Source organism: Salvelinus sp. IW2-2015, linkage group LG14 (assembly GCF_002910315.2).
Source record: "Salvelinus sp. IW2-2015 linkage group LG14, ASM291031v2, whole genome shotgun sequence".
NCBI lineage: Eukaryota > Metazoa > Chordata > Actinopteri > Salmoniformes > Salmonidae > Salvelinus > Salvelinus sp. IW2-2015.
The window spans coordinates 33,448,407-33,469,927 of NC_036854.1; the positions used below are offsets into that span (position 1 = coordinate 33,448,407).

Consider the following 21,521-nt stretch of genomic DNA (forward strand, 5'->3'; position numbering starts at 1 on the left):
CAGTAGCAGTGTGTGCGCGCGTGCATGCCTGCGCTCATAGATCACAGAGTAGGTTTGGTCAGTAAAACAGACCAGATGTGCTGCAGAGCCTTCTAGCTGAGAATACTGTTGTCTGCACTGTTAATGCTACTGATCTACACATGACAATCACACACAGTCATTATCGCTATTTGGCTATGAGGAGAAGAGAAGATGGGAAGGGAGGAAGAAGAGAGCAGAGAGAAAGAGAGAGGGAGAGGAGAGGAGAGAGATGGGGGAGAGGAGAAGAGAAGATGGGGGAGAGGGAGGAAGAGAGAGAGATGGGGGAGAGGAGAAGAGAGAGATGGAGAGAGGAGAGAATGGAGAGGGAGAGAGAGATGGGAGGAGAGACGAGAGAGATGGGAGAGAGAGAAAGAGAGATGGGGGAGAGGGAGAAGAGAGAATGGGAGGAGAGGAAAGAGACGATGGGAGCAGAGAACTACCTCTCCAGCTTCACACGTGTGAGGAATCTGATTAGAAAGGAGAAAGAAAATAAGAAAACAACCATTTTGCTTCTGTGGGAAAAGGAGAAAGACAAAGGTGAAAAAGAGAGCGGAATAAAACATGTGTTTCTCTCCCGTTTTTTACCTTCCTGCCGCGGCCATGCGTGTGTCAGTGAGTGTGTTGTTGGCCCGCCCAGATCCTGACTCTGCTGAAAAACCTGTTCGGAGATGCTGACACTGATCTCTCTCTTTACCAACCAACTTCAACTGATCCAGCTCAACTAACAGAGTACACACCCTGTCCTCACTAACCAGGAGCTGGGAGGGGCGGCAGAAAAGAGACAGAGAGAGAGGGGGGGGGGAGACAGGGAGAAGGAGAGAGAGAGAGAGAGAGAGAGGAATAGAGGGACATAAAGAGAGGAGGATCTTAAAAACATTTCAAATCAAATCACACTAGGGTGTCTGGAGTCTTTGACAATTTTTAGGGCCTTCCTCTGACACCGCTTGGTATAGAGGTCCTGGATGGCAGGAAGCTTGGCCCCAGTGATGTACTGAGCGGTWYGCACTAACCTCTGTAGTGCCTTGTGGTCGGAGGCCGAGCAGTTGCATTACCAGGCAGTGATGCAACCAGTCAGGATACTCTCAATTGTGCAGCTGTAGAACCTTTTGAGGATCTGAGGACCCATGCCAAATCTTTTCAGTCTCCTGAGGGGGAATAGGTTTTGTCGTGTCCTCTTTACGACTGTCTTGGTGTGCTTGGACCATGATAGTTTGTCGGTGATGTGGACACCAGGGAACTTGAAGCTCTCAACCTGCTCCACTACAGCCCCGTCGATGAGAATGTGGGCGTGCTCGGTTGTCTTTTTCCTGTAGTCCACAATCATCCCCTTTGTCTTGATCAGGTTGAGGGAGAGGTTATTGTCCCGGCACCACACAGCCAGGTCTCTGACCTCCTCCCTATAGGCTGTCTCATCGTTGTTGGTGATCAGGCCTACCACTGTTGTGTCATCGGTAAACTTAATGATGGTGTTGGATTGTGCCTGGCCGTGCAGTCATGCGTGAACAGGGAGTACAGGAGGGGACTGAGCACGCACCCCTGAGGGGCCCCCGTGTTGAGGATCAGTGTGGTAGATGTGTTGTTACCTACCCTTACCAACTGGGGGCGTCCCGTCAGGAAGTCCAGGATCCAGTAGCAGAAGGAGGTGTTTAATCCCAGGGTAATTAGTTTAGTGATGAGCTTTGAGGGCACTATGGTGTTGAACGCTGAACTGTAGTCAATTAATAGCATTTTCACATAGGTGTTCCTTTTGTCCAGGTGGGAAAGGGCAGTGTGGAGTCCAATAGAGATTGCATCATCTGTGGATCTGTTAAGGCGGTATGCAAATTGGACTGGGTCTAGGGTTTCTGGGATAATGGTGTGGATGTGAGCCACGACCAGCCATTCAAAGCACTTCATGGCTACAGACGTGAGGGTCGGTAGTCATTTAGGCAGGTTACCTTAGTGTTCTTGAGCACAGGGACTATGGTGGTCTTCTTGAAACACGTTGGTATTACAGACTCAGAGGTTTAAAATGTCAGTGAAGACAATTGCCAGTTGGTCAGCGCATGCTCGGAGTACACTTCCTGGTAATCCGTCTGGCCCTGTGTCTTTCTGAATGTTGACCTGTTTAAAGGTCTTGCTCACATCGGCTGCGGAGAGCGTGATCACACAGCCGTCCGGAACAGCTGATGCTCTCATGCATGTTTCAGTGTTACTTGCCTCGAAGTGAGCATAGAAGTAATGTAGCTCGTCTGGTAGGCTCGTGTCACTGGGCAGCTCTTTGGCTGTGCTTCCCTTTATAGTCTGTAATAGTTTGCAAGCCCTGCCACATCCGACAAGCGTTGGATATTAGTCCTGTATTGACTCTTTGCCTGTTTGATGGGCATAGCGGGATTTCTTAGTAGCTTTCACGTTAGAGTCTCGCTCCTTGAAAGTGGCAGCTCTACCCTTTAGCTCAGTGCGGATGTTGCCTGTAATCCATGGCTTCTGGTTGGGGTATGTACAAACAGTCACTGTGGGGGATGACCTCATCGATGCACTTATTGATGAAGCCAGTGACTGATGTGGTGTACTCCTCAATGCCATCGGAAGAATCCCGGAACATATTCCAGTTTGTGCTAGCAAAACAGTCATGTAGCTTAGCATCGGCTTCATCTGACCACTTTTGTATTGACCGAGTCACTGGTGTATCCTGCTTAAATTTTAGCTTGTAAGCAGGAATCAGGAGGATAGAATTATGGTCAGATTTGCCAAATGGAGGGCGAGGGAGAGCTTTGTACGCGTCTCTTTGTGTGGAGTAAAGTGGTCTAGAGTTTCTTTCCCTCTGGTTGCACATTTAACATGCTGGTGGAAATTTGGTAAAATGGATTTAAGTTTCCCTGTATTAAAGTCCCCGGCCACTAGGAGCGCCGCCTCTGGAGGAGCGTTATCCTGTTTGCTTATGGCGGTATACAGCTCATTGAGTGTGGTTTTAGTGCCAGCCTCTGACTGTGGTGGTATGTAAAACAGCTGAAACCTCTCGGTAGATAGTGTCGTCTACAGCTTATCATGAGATACTCTACCGCAGGCAAGCAAAACTTTGAGACTTCCTTAGATATCGTGCACCAGCTGTTGTTTACAAATATACATAGACCGTTACCCCTTGTCTTACCAAAGGCTGCTGTTCCATCCTACAGATACAGTGTAAAACCCGCCAGCTGTACGTTGTTCATGTCGTCGATCAGCCACAACTCGGTGAAACATAAGATATTCCAGTTTTTAATGTCCCGTTGGTAGTTTAATCTTGCTAGTAGGTTATTGATTTTATTTTCCAATGATTGCATGTTTGCCAATAGAATGGATGGCAGTGGGGGTTTACTCGCTCGCTTACGGATTTTCAGAAGGCAGCCCGACCTCCGGACCCTTTTTCTCCGTCTTCTCTTCACGCATATGAAGGGGATTTGGGCCTGTTCCCGCGAAAGCAGTATATCCTTCACGTTGGACTCGTCGGACCTGTTAAAGGAAAAAGCTTCTACCAGTTCGCGGTGAGTAATCGCTGTTCTGATGTCCAGAAGTTATTTTTGGTCATTCGAGACGGTAGCAGCAACATTATGTACAAAATAAGTTACAAACAACGCAAAAAAAACCGAACAAAATAATTGGTTGGGAGCAAGTAAAACGTCAGCCATCCGCCGTTCTACATGACAATGACTAGCAGTTGTTACAGTGGTGTTGGAGATCCGGTGGGAACAGTTTGACTGGCCCAATAAAGAGCTGTGTTGGTGCTAGTTAAGCCCTGTCCAAGACCTCTAGCTGGGTTAGGAAGCTAATCACTGTATTACTGTCTCTGCATGGAATGATGCTAGTCAGCTAGATTTGAAGCAATATGTCTAGCCTGGTCTAAAGTAGGAATTGACTACAACCCACTAGGGTGCACACACTAGTGCAGAGGTGTTAAACTCATTCCATGGAGGGCCTAGTGTCTGATAGTTTTTGTTTTTTCCTTTCAATTAAGAACCTAGAAAATCAGGTGAGTGGAGTTCCTTACTAATTAGTGACCTTAATTCATCAATCAAGTACAAGGGAAGAGCGAAAACCAGCAGAAACTCGGCCCTTCGTGGAATGAGTTTGACGCATGTGCACTCGTGTATAGTGCAGGAGTATTCAAATCCTATCCTGGAGGTCCGGAGCCTGCTGGTTTTCTGTTCTACCTGATAATACATTGCACCCATCTAGTGTCCCAGGTCTAAACCAGTCCCTGATTAGAGGGGAACAATGAAAAAAAGCAGTGGAACTGGCTTCGAGGTCCAGATTTAAATTTGAGGGGTATGGAGCATCAGAACAGCAAATGTTTATCAAGTTATACCATTGTCTTACATCAGATCACGTCACTCCTACGCGAAACTCGTCCCTCAACCAATCTATCTTCGAGGACATGGAACTCATCTCCAAAAATCTAGATTTTGCTTCTAGAGCACGCTCCTGGTAGTTATGACGCACTGGCAAAAAATTATCCAGCTAGCAGCCTAATGCAAACTTGTTTGAATGGCCATACGGTAGCTAGTTTGCCATCTTGTTGATGAAGTTGTAAGGCACCAAAGTTATGGGGCTGTTGGTTTTCAGAAATCAGCATGTATCTGATATCTGGCACTGTGCCTTGCTACTTTGTAACATTTGGCCAACACAATAACATGGCAGAGAACAGTCAGCTGTACTGTAGAACTTGGAGCACTAATCACGACAGAACAGATATCATAAACTCATTTGTGCATTATCTACAACTTCAGCTAGCAAGAGGGAGTATTCATCATTGACTGTGTAAACTGGCCATGTTAGAGTCTGCATTTCATTTCATATGGATTGATTTGAAACTGGTTCTGCCAGCAAGCAGATACTAATGCGTTAGCTAGCTAATTTTCATGTACATTTTCACATTTCATAAATACTGACACTACCACCACAAAACACCTTTGCTAGATGTAGAATTAGGTAGTTAAGACTTGCTCGCAAAAAACCCTGTCAATATTAGCTACAGCTTTATAGTTTTGGGCAAGATTAACTCTGACCCTTTAGAGGATGAMAGGGGAATTCAGTGGACGATGTCACCTTGGTAACGTTTCGAATAGGACAGCATATTGTAGCCGGAATTCTTTTTAGTTATCCCATGAGTGTTTGTGAGTTATCAGACAGATCTGACGTGAGACAATGCAAGTTATACATTACTTCTTTAAAGTAATAGTAGCAAGTCATTGTTTGGTGGACACAGCATATGGGTTACATTACCATAAAACCACATTAGCGTAGAGCAAGTGAAACAATGAGAAAAATACATCATGTAGAGGTCAGAGGAAAAACCTGAAGTCAATTACATGAATCATTAATATCATCTAATGTTGTCATTCATTACTGTATGGCCATTATACAGACAGAGAGAGAGAGATTCCCTCTATATCTAAATGATATTGAAATCAGAAAAGTAGGTCCTTCATTTGAACAGGGACCAAATCCTCAATGGAGGTAAGATGGATGAAATTATAGACTTATTAAATATGGAGAGGGGGAGGAGGAGGAGGAGGAGGAGGAAAAGGTGATTAAGGGTAGAGGAAAATAGAAATGAGCAGAATTCCCTGTCGCCCTTCACCGATTTGATAAAAAAAAGGGGACACTGATTTAGTGCGCGTGTGTGTTACCTTGTTCTTTAGCGTATCCAGGTTTTGTCGGAGGTGTGTGTTGTCGTGTGTTAGCTGGTGTGTGTGTTGTTCCTTCATACTGAGTGTTCTCTTTAGTGAGTCCTGAGTGGCCTTTAGAGCAGACAGGTCCTGCTTCATGTGTCTCAGCATCTCCCCACGCTCATTCACCTACACACACACACACACGACAGAGAGGTTAGCTAGCTGCACACTCAGACCAACAGAGACTACAGTAGTAGACCAGACAGAGGTTGCACTCCTGACCTGTGTGTGTGTGTGTGTGTGTGTGTGTGTGTGTGTGTGTGTGTGTGTGGTGTTGTGGTGGTGTGTGTGTGTGTGTGTGTGTGTGTGTGTGTGTGTGTTCATTGTCTGTCTAGCCTCCTCCTCCCATAGCTAATCTAACACAGAGCTCATGCAACACTGTAATTAATTTGACTTGGCTAGCTTCATCCAGCAACAGACAGACTGGAGCTCCCAGTTACAGACTGACAGAGAACGTTTCATTATCACTGTGACTGATCACTGAGCACCAGCCAAAACATACAGATGTATTCTCAGCCAGTGTGAGTCTCCCCAGTTCTCTGCTCAACTCCTCCAGTAGTGTAGTCTGAGTCTGGACCTCTGTCTTAGCAGCCACACAACTCTCCTCAGCCTCCTTCAGAGAGTTCTCTAGTGTAAAGATCTGGAAGACACAACACCGATCATGAAAATACATTCTATTTACATATTCTAACATTTCCATTGAGATATGAGAGAGCAAAATAACAAAAACTAAGATCAGATCTGCTGTTTTCTTGAAGATATGATGAACGTTGACATGCATTGGCCATAGTACTATAGCGATGACAGTAAAGTTGTGTTGTAACATGCCTTGTTAGTAGCATTCTCCAGCTGACTGTCTCTGTCCTGTAGCTGCATCCTCAGAGACTGGAGAATACCCTCTGTACTCCTCAACTAGAGGGAGAGAGAGAGAGAGAGTTAGGGGGTAAACACACAGATGCACACACACCAGTGTGTGTGTTTGTGTGTGTGCGTGCGCACCAAGGTTGGGATCAATATCATTTCAATTCAGAAAGTAAACGAAATTCCAATTCCACATTTTCCTCATTGAAATCCATTGAGGAGAATTGGAATTTCAGTGTACTTCTGGAATTGAAATGGTATTGATCCCAACCCTGGTGCGCACGCACGCACACACACACACACCTCCTGTGTGAGTATGTCCTGTTGGTTGTGTGAGGTGAGTGAGTGAGCCGCCAGTCTGGCTGTCAGTCTGCCATTGTCCTCTACACTGCCCTGGTAGTGACGCTGTAACTCCTTCAGCTGCTCCTCCAACACACACGCGCGCACACGCGCACGCGCACACACACATGCACACACACACGCGCACACACACGCGCACACACACACACAATAAAAACACATCCTTAGTTACAAATACTTACTTACTAGGAATATACATGTGGAATTGCTAACAAAACCCTATTCTCTATCCAGAAAGAGCTGAATTTGCCTAGGTTTGAACCTGCTTTCGACTGACCACATTCACAATACTTACTTACTTCCGTCAAGGTCTTTATAACTATCAGAAGAAAACTGGAACCTTTTTAGCTTTAACTCTGATTCTGTTACATCACTCATCCATATCAATACTGCCTTTGATGATACGGCCAAAGTCATTTTCCTCATCTTAAATCCAGCACATCCACATTATTAAAACTTCACATTTCCCAATCTCAGGTCTCAATTCTCTGAAGGCATAGGCAGGAAGTTGGGAACTCCCAAAAGAATATGAGATTTGTGAATTTGTTCAAACGAAGGTGCTTAAATGTGAACGATCATATTATCTAGCCTCTATGGAGAGAGAGACCAATCTGAGGAGGACTAGAATGGACTCATTACTTCTGCTATCAAAGTGKGTTCCCACCTCCCCTTTCCTCTCTTCCTCCCTCTCCTTTTCTTTCACTGTCCTACGTTCTCTCTATCAAAGTGGGTTCCCACCTCCCCTTTCCTCTCTTCCTCCCTCTCCTTTTCTTTCACTGTCCTACGTTCTCTCTATCAAAGTGGAGGAGGAGGAGGAGGAGGAGGAGAGCGGCTTGGGCAAATCCTTGATTGGCTGAAGTCTATCCTGTATTTAGGATTAAAATGAATAGGTAGAGAACAATGTGTGGGTTAKAAAGAAAGAGAGAGAKGGGGAGAGGGGGAGAGAGGGACAAAGAGACAGAGAGAGAGAGATAGACAGAAAGAGAGAGGGTGACCAATATAATTGAATTAAGAAGGTTTGAAGCCAGAACATTTCTATAAGCAATTAGAAGTATGAGGCGAGAACAAGCAGAGATATAATTACCATCTAATAAAAAAGAGATTAGAAACTCACTGAGTACGGTTATGTCTACCCACGGGACAACCTTCATGTAACCTTTCTCAGTTCAGAATGAGATACACTGTATACGGCTGCTCTTATTCAGACTGTCAGACACAACACGCAGTGCGTAGGCGCACACCATCAGATAATAAAGAAACAGTTGAGATGGGAAGCTGCTGCTACAGACAATTCATTAAGTAATTTGTCTAATGAGCTCTTTAGAGCTGCTTTTGGCAGCAGATAGGAATTCATTAACATGGCTAATTGAATTAAACAGGTGCTGATTTCACAGCTGCTTTGCGTTCGCGAACACACGCTGTTGAGACGGAACTACAGGTGGTGTGTGAGGGAGAGAGCGTATGAGGGGTGGAGCGGGTGAGTGCTTGTCTTTGATGGTCTCTCTCAATGGAACCTTGGCACTCAACCAAAAACCAAATGATATGCAGATCAAGTGGTGTGTGTGTGCTCCTGCTTCTCGCTGAGTGTGTGTGTGTGTATATATGTGCTTGAGCTTCAATGGAGCCTGCATGCCCTTGAGATAAACACATGGCATATTAGTAAACACTAAATATGACCTATTGTCTATGGCATGGTCTATGGAGATGAGATGGAGTATTGTTGTGTTGAATATACATTAGAGACACTTACAGCTGGCTGAACCGCATTGGAATCAATTCGATTTCAGTCAGTTCAGGAGACTTGAGGAGATAGAAAATAATGTGCACTTTTCAAAGAGTACTTTTCAACCTCTGAATTACCTGAATTGAATGGACTCCAAGCCTCCCAAAACTCTCTCTCGTCTTTCTCTCTCTCACCTGATCCCTGGCGGAGGTGTGTTTCTCCCTCACATTATTCAGGTCTTCGGTTATCCGTTTCATTCGTTCTTCCTTCTCCTCCAGTCTCCTCCCATACTCATCACCCAGTTCGGTCCTCACCTCCACCATTTTGGCCTCCGCCTGAAACACAGTCGTACTCACACTCAGTATTACAGGCACCCACACTCAGTCACTGTCACACAGTAGGGTCTAAATTACTGCCGCCATTTTATTTTGACAATTCAAATACGCTGTTACACAGTGAAAGAGAAATACTAAGGTTACAAAAACTTGATGATTTCGACAACTATTACAACGATGATCTAACTATGTAGCAGAGAAAGGAGAGATTAGACATTAGATATGGAACCTTGATATGAAACTAATCACACATCAGCATTGTACAAGATCTTSAGTTTCTTGGCAATTTCTCGCATGGCATAGCCTTCATTTCTCAAAACAAGAAAAGACTGACGAGTTTCAGAAGAAAGGTATTTGTTGCTGGACATTTTGAGCCTGTAATCGAACCCACAAATGCTGATGCTCCAGATACTCAACTAGTCTAAAGAAGGCCAGTTTAATTGCTTCTTTAATCAGAACAACAGTTTTCAGCTGTGCTAACATAATTGCAAAAGGGTTTTCTAATGATCAATTAGCCTTTTAAAATGATAAACTTGGATTAGCTAACCCAACGTGCCATTGGAACACAGGAGTAATGGTTGCTGATAATGGGCCTCTGTACACCTATGTAAATATTCCATTTAAAAAAATCTGCCGTTTCCAGCTACAATAGTCATTTACAACATTAACAAAGGTATACACTGTATTTCTGATCAATTTGATGTTATTTTAATGGACAAAAAATGTGCTTTTCTTTCAAAAACAAGGACATTTCTAAGTGACCCCAAACTTTTGAACGGTAGTGTATATCTTTTATTTTTTATTTTTTATTTTTTTTAATGTACACATATTTAACCCCTTATTTTTGTTGGCAGAAAACTACCTCCGTACTTCCATTAATTTGTATGGGTTACCTTCAGACAAGTCCCGTGACACTCATGGGGGTCGTAGAGCAAAACAGAGAACCCCGTCGTGTTCGTGAGAGTCTCCCCTTTTCATAGAGTTTGTAGACAAACTGTTCGGACACTACAAACGTTTTCGTGAGAAGACAGATTTTTCGGAATGTCTCCTGGTCTGACAAACACCGCTGTAGCTCGGCTACCATCCACCGCAGATGCGGAATGCCGACATAGGCGGATACGGTGGATTGAGATGCAGCCCATGCAAAACTGATATCGCTAGATAAAACTGACCAAACATACAACAACACACACACACTGATTAATTTCACCCTCTCACCCTCCCGTCCGTCCTACCCTTCCCCTTCAAGCCCTCGGMTAAGGGTGAATATCAAATCAGTTCCTTTTTTAATTTCTCAAAAGCGAAGTGTAATTTGTTATTATGAGACAGTATATACATATATCCGAATACAGATTGTGTGTGTATATGTGTGTGGTGTCAGACACAGGGGCTGACGAATGACTTCACTCCAGATTGCTTTACATCACAAATCATTGTCACATTATAATACCCCTAATGCAAATACACGTGTGCGTGCGTGTGTGGTGCATGTGTGTGTGTGTATGGTGTGCATGTGTTTGAGTGTGTGTGTGTGTGTGTGTGTGTGTGTGTGTGTGTGTGTGTGTGCGTGTGGTTTCCCTGTATCGCTGGCGAGCTCATTGCTCTCAGAAATCAAAGTTAAATGGGTCATCTATCATCAAAATATACTGTATGTCTGGAACACTTGTCTCCGTCTCACTCTGTATGGGTGTGTGTGTGCGCGGTGTGTGGGTGTGGTGTGTGGGTGTGTGTGTGTGCCTGGTTGTGATTAATGTGCTGCATTGGGCTGTTCAGCTATGCATGTTGGTGAGTTTATCGTTTGATGCTGGCTCCAATTAAACTCCTCTAAAGTGACTGATGGCTTTAAGACTCTGTCCATCAATAAAGGCCATCCAGGCCTCTGCACCAGGATATGTCATTCTCACACTAACTAATGTCCTCTTGACTAGCAGGCACTGTGCGTGTGTTTCAACTCCACCATCTTATAAAAGACCACAATATATCTTGCCCAGTTGTCCTATGCCCAGACCCAGTAATCTGATATATCATAGATATTAATTCTCATGTAACTCTAATGACAGACTCTGATATTGTTATTATGCCTGCATCAGCCAAAATACACACACAGACAAGAGCAAACGGCATATGTGTCTTACGGGAGGGGGGATTGAGTTGTGTTTGAGAATAGGCTGTTTGCAGGATTTGCAAGAAGGGATTTTCATTTGTAGAGGGGAGGAGGAAGGAAGGAAGGGTGAGGAGAAGGAATAGCGGAGATGGTGGGGGTGGAGAGGACATTGAATGATGATACTTGGTGTGTGTGGTGTGTGTGTGTGTGTGTGTGTGGTGTGTGTGTGTTGTGTGTGTGTGTGTGTGTGTGTGTGTGTGTGTGTGTGTGTGTGTTGTGTAGTAATAATAGGGTATCTATATGGGTTTAACATTTGATGGCTACGGCACATGGCTCAGGCCTATCTCACACTCAACTGAATATCACACGCCTGGGAATCTCATCTCTCTGTGTGTGTGTGTGTGTGTGTGTGTGTGTGTGTGTGTGTGTGTGTGTGTGTGTGTGTGTGGTGTGTGTGTGTGTGTGTGTGTGTGTGTGTGTGTGTGTGTGGAAATAGGTAGCAATATAAAATAGACAGTATAGCTCAGAAGACTCCAGAGAAGACATGTCTCCTAGGGAACACCTCCCCCTCGTCTCACCCTTTCCCCTACCTCTCAGCCCTCTACCACCTCACCATTAAACCTACTACCCCTCACCCTAACCCTCACCTCCACCCGCCCCTCTCTGTCCTATGCTGTGTAGTCCAATGGTATTAGCTGTGTGTTGATATTTAGATGGATGAGTGGAGAGTAAGGAAGAGAAAAGACCCAAACACACCACCACACACCACCACACACACACACACACACACACACACACACACCCTTACAGCCCCTCAGCGCTCTCCTGTCCTCACAAGCATGGTTTCCCCCTCTAATTGCTGCCATTCGTCAGTGTGTGGTGTGTGTGTGTGTGTGTGTGTGTGTGTGTGTGTGTGTGTGTGTGTTGTGTGTGGTTGTGTGTGTGTGTGTGTGTGTGTGTGTGTGTGTGTGTGTGTGTGTGTGTGTGTGTGTGTGTGTGTGTGTGTGTGTGTGATATAGGGCTGCCACAGCACCACCTGATGTCCCTGTCAGTACTACAGTGTTTGCTACTGCCTCAGTCACACTCACCACCTACAGCAATCTACCATTCCACTGTCTCACTGCAAGGCTGCCACCAGGCATGCACACAGCTCTCATTTAACACACAGCTCTCATTTAACACACACACACACACACACACAGCTCTCATATTTAACACACACACACACACAAACACACACACACACACAGCTCTCATTTAACCACCAACATATGCACACACACACACACACCATATGCACACACACACACACACACACACACACACACACACACACACACACACACACACACACACACACACACACACACACACACACACACACACACACACACACACACACACAACACACACACACACACACACCACGAACACAGGAACACAATGACACAGAGTATTGTATATTATCTAGTATTATTGTTATCATACGAGGGACATTATCATTGTTAACGGTCATTAAGATCAATCTAAATGAAAAACACACACACACACAGGCAGACAGAAACTAAAGACAAACTCACACAGTGCTTCAATACACTGCAACCTCATACAACACTGATACATATTTCCGTACTGGATTAAAACCAATTCAGATATTCTTTCTCTGTCCATCTCTCTGTATCTCTAGCTCAGTGAATAGTCAAAGCAAACTGTATTTGAATGGTTAAACAACAACAGTTATTGTTGTCTATTATTCATTCTATCACAATCACATTAGAATGTGGTGATTAGTTACACTGCCTGGCTTCTATGTTCCTATAAGAAGCCTTTAAGTATTTTGTAATGTAGCAATTTATAGATTTTTTATTCATATTCTACATCATTGTCTGTCAGTTTTACATCCAGCGCCAGACAATCTACAATTTAATATGTCATCTTGTGTTGATTATTAATGAGTGTTTCCCTCACAACCAATCAACTACAGCAATCTACACCTAACACAGACACCTTATCAATCAGACGATCACACTGTCACACACACACACACGCACACACACATATACGTACGCAACCATCAGTCAGCTTCATCAAACTAACTCATCTATCTTACGGTCTGTCTGTGGAGCCAACAGTTGTCCAACCTTAGCATTCGTCAGAATTACAGTCTGATATTAACAACACACAGAAATATTCATCTTGGAGGTAAACACTAACCGGCTTAAAAAAGAAAATGAGATTATTTTACAGGAATATCCTCACAGAGGACCTCAGGGGTAATGAGGAGGACAGGAGGCTGTTTACATCTCTCCCCCCACTCTCTCTCTCTATACGTCTCTCTCTCCTCTACACTCCCTCACTCTTTTCTCAGGTGAGATTTGAAAAGGTATGATTACTTTGTATGTGCATTCAGATTCACATGTTTGTGCACGCACGCATGAGTATGTGAGAGAGAAAAAAGGTAGGATTGCCTAGGATCCCCGTCTCACTCCCTCTCTCTCTGTCCTATTCATATTTCACCTTCAATTTAATTTTTTCATCAGTCAGGGAGCTGCCTGCCGCAGTGATTCAATTATGCTTTGTGATTGGCCCGCTGGCATCCTGAAGGGTCACGGAAAGGTTAAAGAATTCAGTGGCACAAACATGATTATGGCTCTGTAGCGTCTGATCAGAACCGCTGCTTATCACAGAACACTGGACCTGACTGGCTGGTTGTGTGCCTAGAGGTTCTGGGTTGGAGGGGTTTACATGTTCACTGTTCAAAACAAATGTTTACATGTAGTTTATATTGAACTCGTAGGCACACACAGCCGAGGACCCAAATTACAGCTACTCATTGACGCTGAGGCTGGCAGACATTAAATCCTTCTTATACACGGAGCGAATAGGCAATGTAATGACATCAACTCTCATCTCCCCAATACTACCTAGAGACAGGAGCTATATAATAAGTCTGACTAATATCCAGCTGTGTTTCTTGATACTACGGAGATACTGAATAGGTTGCAATACAAACATGTACACTCTGCCCTCCCTGCATCTATCCATATCCTCACTGGGGCCGAGCTCCCTGCCATCCAGGACCTCTATATCAGGTGGTGTGAAAGGAAGGCCCGGAAAATTGTTAAAAGACTCCAGTCACCCAAGCCATAGACGGTTCTCTCTGCTACCGCACGGCCATAGGTACAGGGTCCTGAACAGCTTATATTCCCAAGCCATAAAACGGCTAAATAGATAACAAAATGGCTACACAGACTATCAGAGTTGACGCTTGTAATTTATTTATATTTTTTGCACTGTCTGTATGCACATTCACAGGGCCCTAAACACTCACACGGACACACACAAAAATAAATTCCATCATCTGCTCACACACATATAACATGCACATACAGTACCAGTCAAACGTTTGGACACACCTACTCATTACAGGGTTTTTCTTTATTTTTACGATTTTCTACATTGTAGAATAACAGTGAAGACATCAAAACGATGAAATAACACATATGGAATCATGTAGTAACCAAAAAAGTGTTAAACAAATATATTTTATATTTGAGATTCTTCAAAGTAGCCACCCTTTGCCTTGACAGGTTTTCACACTGTTGGCATTCTCTCAACCAGCTTCATGAGGTAGCCACCTGGAATGTATTTCAATTAACAGGTGTGCCTTGTTAAAAGTTAATTTGTGAAATTTCTTTCCTTCTTAACAAGGTTGGGGTGGTACACAGAAGATAGCCCTATTTGGTAAAATATCATACTATGGCAAGAACATATCAGAGTTGCTCAAATAAGCTCAAATAAGCAAAGAGAAATGACAGTCCATCATTACTTTAACTTCTCTAGGGTAGGGGGCAGCATTCTGAATTTTGGATGAAAAGCATGCCCACATTAAACGGCCTGCTTCTTGGGCCCAGAAGATATGATATGCATATAACTGATATATTTGGATAGAAAACACTCTAAAGTTTCCAAAACTGTTAAAATAGTGTCTGTGAGTATAACAGAACTGATTTGGCAGGCGAAAACCTGAGAAAAATCAATTCGGGAAGTATTTTTTCTTTTGGTTTTGTAGTTTTCTATTCAATGCCATTACAGTATCCATTGACTTAGGACTCAAATTGCAGTTCCTATGCCTTCCACTAGATGTCAACAGTCTTTAGAAATTGTTTCAGGCTTGTATTCTGAAAAATGAGGAAGTAAGARCAGTCTGAATGAGTGGACCCTAAAGTGTCACAGAGCTTTTTCATGCGCGCGACCGAGAGAGTGCCTTTCTTGTTTACTTTTCATATTGACGACGTTATTGTCCGGTTGAAATATTATCAATTATATAGGCTAAAAACAACCTGAGGATTGAATATAAACATCGTTTGACATGTTTCTATAAACTTTACGGATACAATTTGGATTTTTTTGTCTGCCTGTTTTGACTGCGTTTGAGCCTGTGGATTACTGAAGAAAACACGCGAACAAAACTGAGGTTTTTGGATATAAAGAGACTTTATCGAACAAAAGGAACATTTATTGAGTAAATGAATGTCTGCTGTGTGCAACCATATGAAGATCATCAAAGGTAAGGGATTAATTTTATCTCTATTTCTGACTTGTGTAACTCTTCTACTTGGCTGGTTACTGTTTGTAATGATTTGTCTGCTGGGCTATGTTCTCAAATAATCGTAAGATATGCTTTCGCCGTAAAGCATTTTTTAATTCTGACACCGTGGTTGGATTCACAAGAAGTTCATCTTTAAACCTATGTAAAATATGTTTTGTTTTCTGAATTTTTATAATGAGTATTTCTGTATTTGAATTTGGCGCCCAGTTTCACTGGTTGTTGAAGAGGTGGGACGCTAACATCTCACATACCCAAGAGAGGTTAAGAAATTMAGAAATGACGGTCAGTCAATGCAGAACATTTCAAAAAATTTGAAAGTTTCTTCATGTACAGCCGCAAAATTCATCAAGCGCTATGATGAAACTGGCTCTCATTAGGATCGTGACAGGAATGGAAGACCCAGAGTTACCTCTGTTGCAGAGGATAAGTTCATTAGAGTTACCAGCCTCAGAAATTGCAGCCCAAATAAATGCTTCACAGAGTTCAAGTAACAGACACATCTCAACATCAACTGTTCAGAGGAGACTGCGTGAATCAAGCATTCATGGTCGAATTGCTGCAAAGAAACCACTGCTAAAGGACACCAAAAAGAAGAAGAGACTTGCTTGGGCCAAGAAACACAAGCAATGGACAGACCGGTGGAAATCTGTCCTTTAGTCTGATGAGTCCAACCCACTGTGTCTTTGTGAGACGCAGAGTAGGTGAACGGATGATCTCTGCATGTGTGGTTCCCACCGTGAAGCATGGAGGAGGAGGTGTGATGGTGCTTTGCTGGTGAAAATGTCAGTGATTTATTTAGAATTCAAGACACCTCCAGGCTGTATAAGGGCTATTTGACCAAGAAGGACAGTGACAGAGTGCTGCATCAGATGACCTGGCCCCACAGATGGTTTGGGATGAGTTTGACCGCAGAGTAAAGGAAAAGCAGCCAAAAGTGCTCAGCATATGTGGGAACTGCTTCAAGACTGTTGGAAAAAGCATTCCAGGTGAAGCTGGTTGAGAGAATGCCAAAAGTGTGCAAAGCTGTCATCAAGGCAAAGGGTGGCTACTTTGAAGAATCTCAAATATAAAATATAATTGGATTTGTTTAACACTTTTTTGGTTACTACATGATTCCATATGTGTTATTTCATAATTTTGATGTCTTCACTATTATTCTACAATGTAGAAAATAGTAAAGATAAATAAAAACCCTTGAAAGAGTAGGTGTGTCCAAACTTTTGACTGGTACTGTATATTTATACTGACTCTACCTACACACACAAACCCACTCACATACAGTTGAAGTCAGAAGTTTACATACACCTTAGCCAAATACATTTAAACTCCGTTTTTCACAATTCCTGACATTTAATTCAAGAAAACATTCCCAATCTTAGGTCAGTTAGGATCACCACTTTATTTTAAGAATGTAAAATGTCAGAATAACAGTACAGAGAATTATTTATTTCTGCTTTTATTTCTTTCATCACATTCCCAGTGGATCAGAAGTTTACATACACTCAATTAGTATTTGGTAGCATTGCCTTTAAATTCGGTCAAACATTTCAGGTAGCCTTCCACAAGCTTCCCACAATAAGTTGGGTGCATTTTGGCCCATTCCTCCTGACAGAGCTGGTGAAACTGAGTCAGGTTTTTAGACCTTCTCGCTCTTTACACGCTTTTTCAGTTCTGCCCACAAATTTTCTATAGGATTGAGGTCAGGGCCTTGTGATAGCCACTCCAATACCTTGACTTTGTTGTCCTTAAGCCATTTTGCCACAACTTCAGATGTATGCTTGGGGTCATTGTCCATTTGGAAGACCCATTTGCGACCAAGCTTTATCTTCCTGAACGATGTCTTGAGATGTTGCTTCAATATATCCACATAATTTTCCTGCCTCATGATGCCATCTATTTTGTGAAGTGCACCAGTCCCTCCTGCAGCAAAGCACCCCCACAACATGATGCTGCCACCCCCGTGCTTCATGGTTGGGATGGTGTTCTTCGGCTTGCAAGCCACCCCCTTTTTCCTCCAAACATAACGATGGTCATTATGGCCAAACAGTTCTATTTTTGTTTCATCAGACCAGAGGACATTTCTCCAAAAAGTACGATCTTTGTCCCCGTGTGCAGTTGCAAACCGTAGTCTGGCTTTTTTATGGCAGTTTTGGAGCATTGGCTTCTTCCTTGCTGAGTGGCCTTTCAGGTTATGTTGATATAGGACTCATTTTACTGTGGATATAGATACTTTTGTACCTGTTTCCTCCAGCATCTTCACAAGGTTCTTTGCCGTTGTTCTGGGATTGATTTGCACTTTTAGCACCAAAGTACGTTCATCTCTAGGAGAACGCGTCTCCTTCCTGAGTGGTATGACGGCTGCGTGGTCTCATGGTGTTTATACTTGCGTACTATTGTTTGTACAGATGAACGTGGTACCTTCAGGCATTTGGAAATTGCACCCAAGGATGAAACAGACTTGTGGAGGTCTACAATTCTTTTTCTGAGGTCTTAGCTGATTTCTTTTGATTTTCCATGATGTCAAGCAAAGAGGCACTGAGTTTGAAGGTAGGCCTTGAAATACATCCACAGGAACACCTCCAATTGATTCAAATGATGTCAGTTAACCTATCAGAAGCTTCTAAAGCCACGATGTCATTTTCTGGAATTTTCCAAGCTGTTTAAAGGTACAGTCAACTTAGTGTATGTACACTTCTGACCCACTGGAATTGTGATACAGTGAATTCTAAGTAAAATAATCTAATAGTCTGTAAACAATTGTTGGAAAAATGACTTGTGTCATGCACAAAGTAGATGTCCTAACCGACTTTCCAAAACTATAGTTTGTTAACAAGAAATTTGTGGAGTGTTTGAGAAACAAGTTTTAATGACTCCAACATAAGTGTATGTAAACTTCTGACTTCAACTGTACAATCATCCTATACACTGCTGCTACTCTGTTTATCTTACATCCTGATGCCTAGTGACCCCTATACTTTTCTACCTCTATCACTCCAGTATCCCTGCTGATTGTAAATATGGTATCATAAACTGGGTGGTTAGAGCCCTGAATGCTGATTGGCTGACAGCCACGGGTTTGACAAAACATTTATTTTGACTGCTCTAATTACGTTGGTAACCAGTTTATAATAGCAATAAGGTACCTTAGGGTTTTGTGGTATATGTGGCTGTATCCAGGCACTGTGCTTGTGCATGTGACATTAAAACTTGAAACATATGTTCTAACAGAGGAGATCCTTGTTGCATAACTAAATGGTAACGTCTTCACACGACATAATCTAATGCAATGTGACGAGAAATAATCATGATGCTTTTGTTTCCTGAGCCTGTTTTTGACAGCATTAGTGATGGCTTTGTGACGAACGAACAAGCACACACACACATTCCTCCAAGGGGAGGTGAGATGTGAATAATACATTAGCAGATTCATATTGGGAGTGATGCTTGTCAATCAAACTCCCCCCAAAAACACAAGCCATCAGGGAGGATTCAGAGAGACTATTTAGGTCTGGTGTGTGTGTGTGTGTGTGTGTGTGTGTGTGTGTGTGTGTGTGTGTGTGTGTGTGTGTGTGTGTGTGTGTGCGAGCGTGGTGCGTGTGAAAGTGAGACACGGTCAGTCGATGGGGCTGTTTGGCGCTAGATTCCCCTGGCGAGGCCCTAATTGACGGTGCGACGGCCAAATCTGTCCCCCTCTCCAACGCCTCCCTGTACTATATTCAATATGGCTATTTACATGGCCCACGTCAGTGAGCAAACAAGCTCATTTAAAAGTTCACATGCTAATGTGTGACATTTAAAGCAAACTTTACACGGGGAAAGGACACGCAACAATAGATTTTGATTCTTTTCTTGTCCATGAATCTCATCAGGCATCTTCCATATTTATGAGCGGGAGAACAAAGGGACACCTTAGCAGAGGAGAGGAGGGAGGGAGGAGTGGGGAGCGGGAGTGTGGTTTGGAGGGTGACAACACACATGTTGACAAACAAACAAGTTCTCCATTACATCTGGAGTAGTGTGTGTGTGTGGTAAGCCTGTGTGAGCTGTATCTATTGTGTGCACATGGAAGTGTGTGTGTGTGTATGTACCTGGCGCATAGTTTGCGTGTGAGAGCTCTGGACTTGATGCAGCTGAGACTGTAGCCGAGCCGTGTCCTCCACCCTCATTCTGCTCTCTCTCTGGGTCTCACACAGCCTCCTCTCCTGGGTCTGCAGCTAACACACACACACACACACACACACACACACACACACACACAGAGGTAGACAGAGACAGATATTCAAACTACCCTATATATTCAACTCCAACACCAGCCCTATCTCTACCTACCTCTGATAGAAGAGTCTTCTCTCTCTGTCTGAGAGTCAGAATCTCCCTCCTCTGTCTCTCTTCCTCCTCCCTGACACTCTCCACCTGGAACAGACACAAAAAGAAACAGAAAGGAACAATTAAAACAGACCTGCTAAATTATTCGGAGTATTAAGGTATTTTTTGGCAGAGATAGTGCATGTTAGCGTAGGTAAAAYGCAGAGAAAGAAAAAGAGAGAGAGAAAGAGAGACCACTATATGACGCCTCCAGCCATCCTCACTCCACTACCCCCAGACATCGACCAGACCCAACCGAGACAGGACAGGGATGAGTGGAGCCCATCACACCCCATCTCCCCAGCCAGAACAGGGCTATATCCCTCCCTGCTCTGTTCATTCACTAGAGCATGCTCCCACCATGATCCTGCCTATTGATTTCAGCTTAAGTAATGAGCCAGCTTATCCAAAAATCTTTAGCGTTTGGGCTCAAGTTAAGGGAGTCGATGGGGGCCATTTCCCTTTCTGAAAAGCACATGCAGACTTTTTATGTACGGAGGGACAAGACAAATCCTGAAGCTGATAAATCAATAGGGCTTTCTGTCGATGGACACACACACACACACACACAGCTGACTAGTGGTATTTTTTAAGGCAATTAAAGTGAACTGTAAACGTACGAAGGCCAAACAAATGTGGATGTGGGTCTATTTCAGTGCTTTAACACTGATATACTGTGTTGTGTGTTTGTGTTTTAGTCTATTATCAGTGTTTAACACTGAATTAGAAAGAGGCTTTAAAGAGCAGCTAGGGGTCTAGCTGAGGTGTGTTGAAGTCATTTATTAGAACGGTAGAGACCTCAACATGTTTTACTACAGGACACTATTCTACTGCACTGCCCCCCTTCTGCCAGAACCAAAGTGAATCCAAGCCAATTCATTGTAGAACAATACAATGTTTATTTGTATTTTCTATTTCCGGATTAATTCAATGTTCACAACCAGTAGAAAACATGGAAATGTAGTAAATTGAAATGTAAGGAAAACTAACTCCGCCAGCTTAGTCCGTCGCTTTAGGTTCCCTCGCTGTTCTCAGCTTTGCCAAAGTGAGGAGCGCGTTGGTAAAACCAGCATACAGACAACATTTCCCTAAGGTAATTGGTTCCACATTAATATATTCATTTGACTGTGATTTGTGCATCCAGCAAAAAAGCTTCCCCTTTGATGTTTCATTATTGTCCCTCCCTCATTCTCACACACAACCACACACACACACACACACACACACACACCACACACACACACACACACCCACACACACACACACACACACAACCACACACACACACACACAACACACACACCACACACACACACACCACACACCATATTCCCTCAGATATTAAACCAATGAAATTGACATTTTATATCTGGGGGGGGGGGGTCTACAACCTAAATCAGTCAAATATAAGATCGTGAGACTTTGGTCCATGCTGTGTGGAGAATGTAGA

At 43.4% G+C, this 21,521-nt stretch overlaps 1 protein-coding gene across 1 annotated transcript in view; it reads right to left on the reverse strand.

Moving 5' to 3' along the window:
• Window positions 1–457: 457 nt before the first annotated feature.
• Window positions 458–21,521, reverse strand: part of LOC111973546 (uncharacterized protein MCAP_0864) — a 64,840-nt gene continuing 43,776 nt past the window's right edge. The window contains exons 7-14 of the mRNA XM_024147491.2: window positions 20,036–20,119; window positions 19,795–19,920; window positions 8,850–8,990; window positions 6,540–6,623; window positions 6,214–6,351; window positions 5,670–5,837; window positions 607–779; window positions 458–488 (exon numbers count right to left, since the gene is read on the reverse strand). Of these exons, the coding sequence (XP_024003259.2) occupies window positions 458–488; window positions 607–779; window positions 5,670–5,837; window positions 6,214–6,351; window positions 6,540–6,623; window positions 8,850–8,990; window positions 19,795–19,920; window positions 20,036–20,119 (945 nt within the window). The remainder of the gene's footprint in view (window positions 489–606; window positions 780–5,669; window positions 5,838–6,213; window positions 6,352–6,539; window positions 6,624–8,849; window positions 8,991–19,794; window positions 19,921–20,035; window positions 20,120–21,521) is intronic.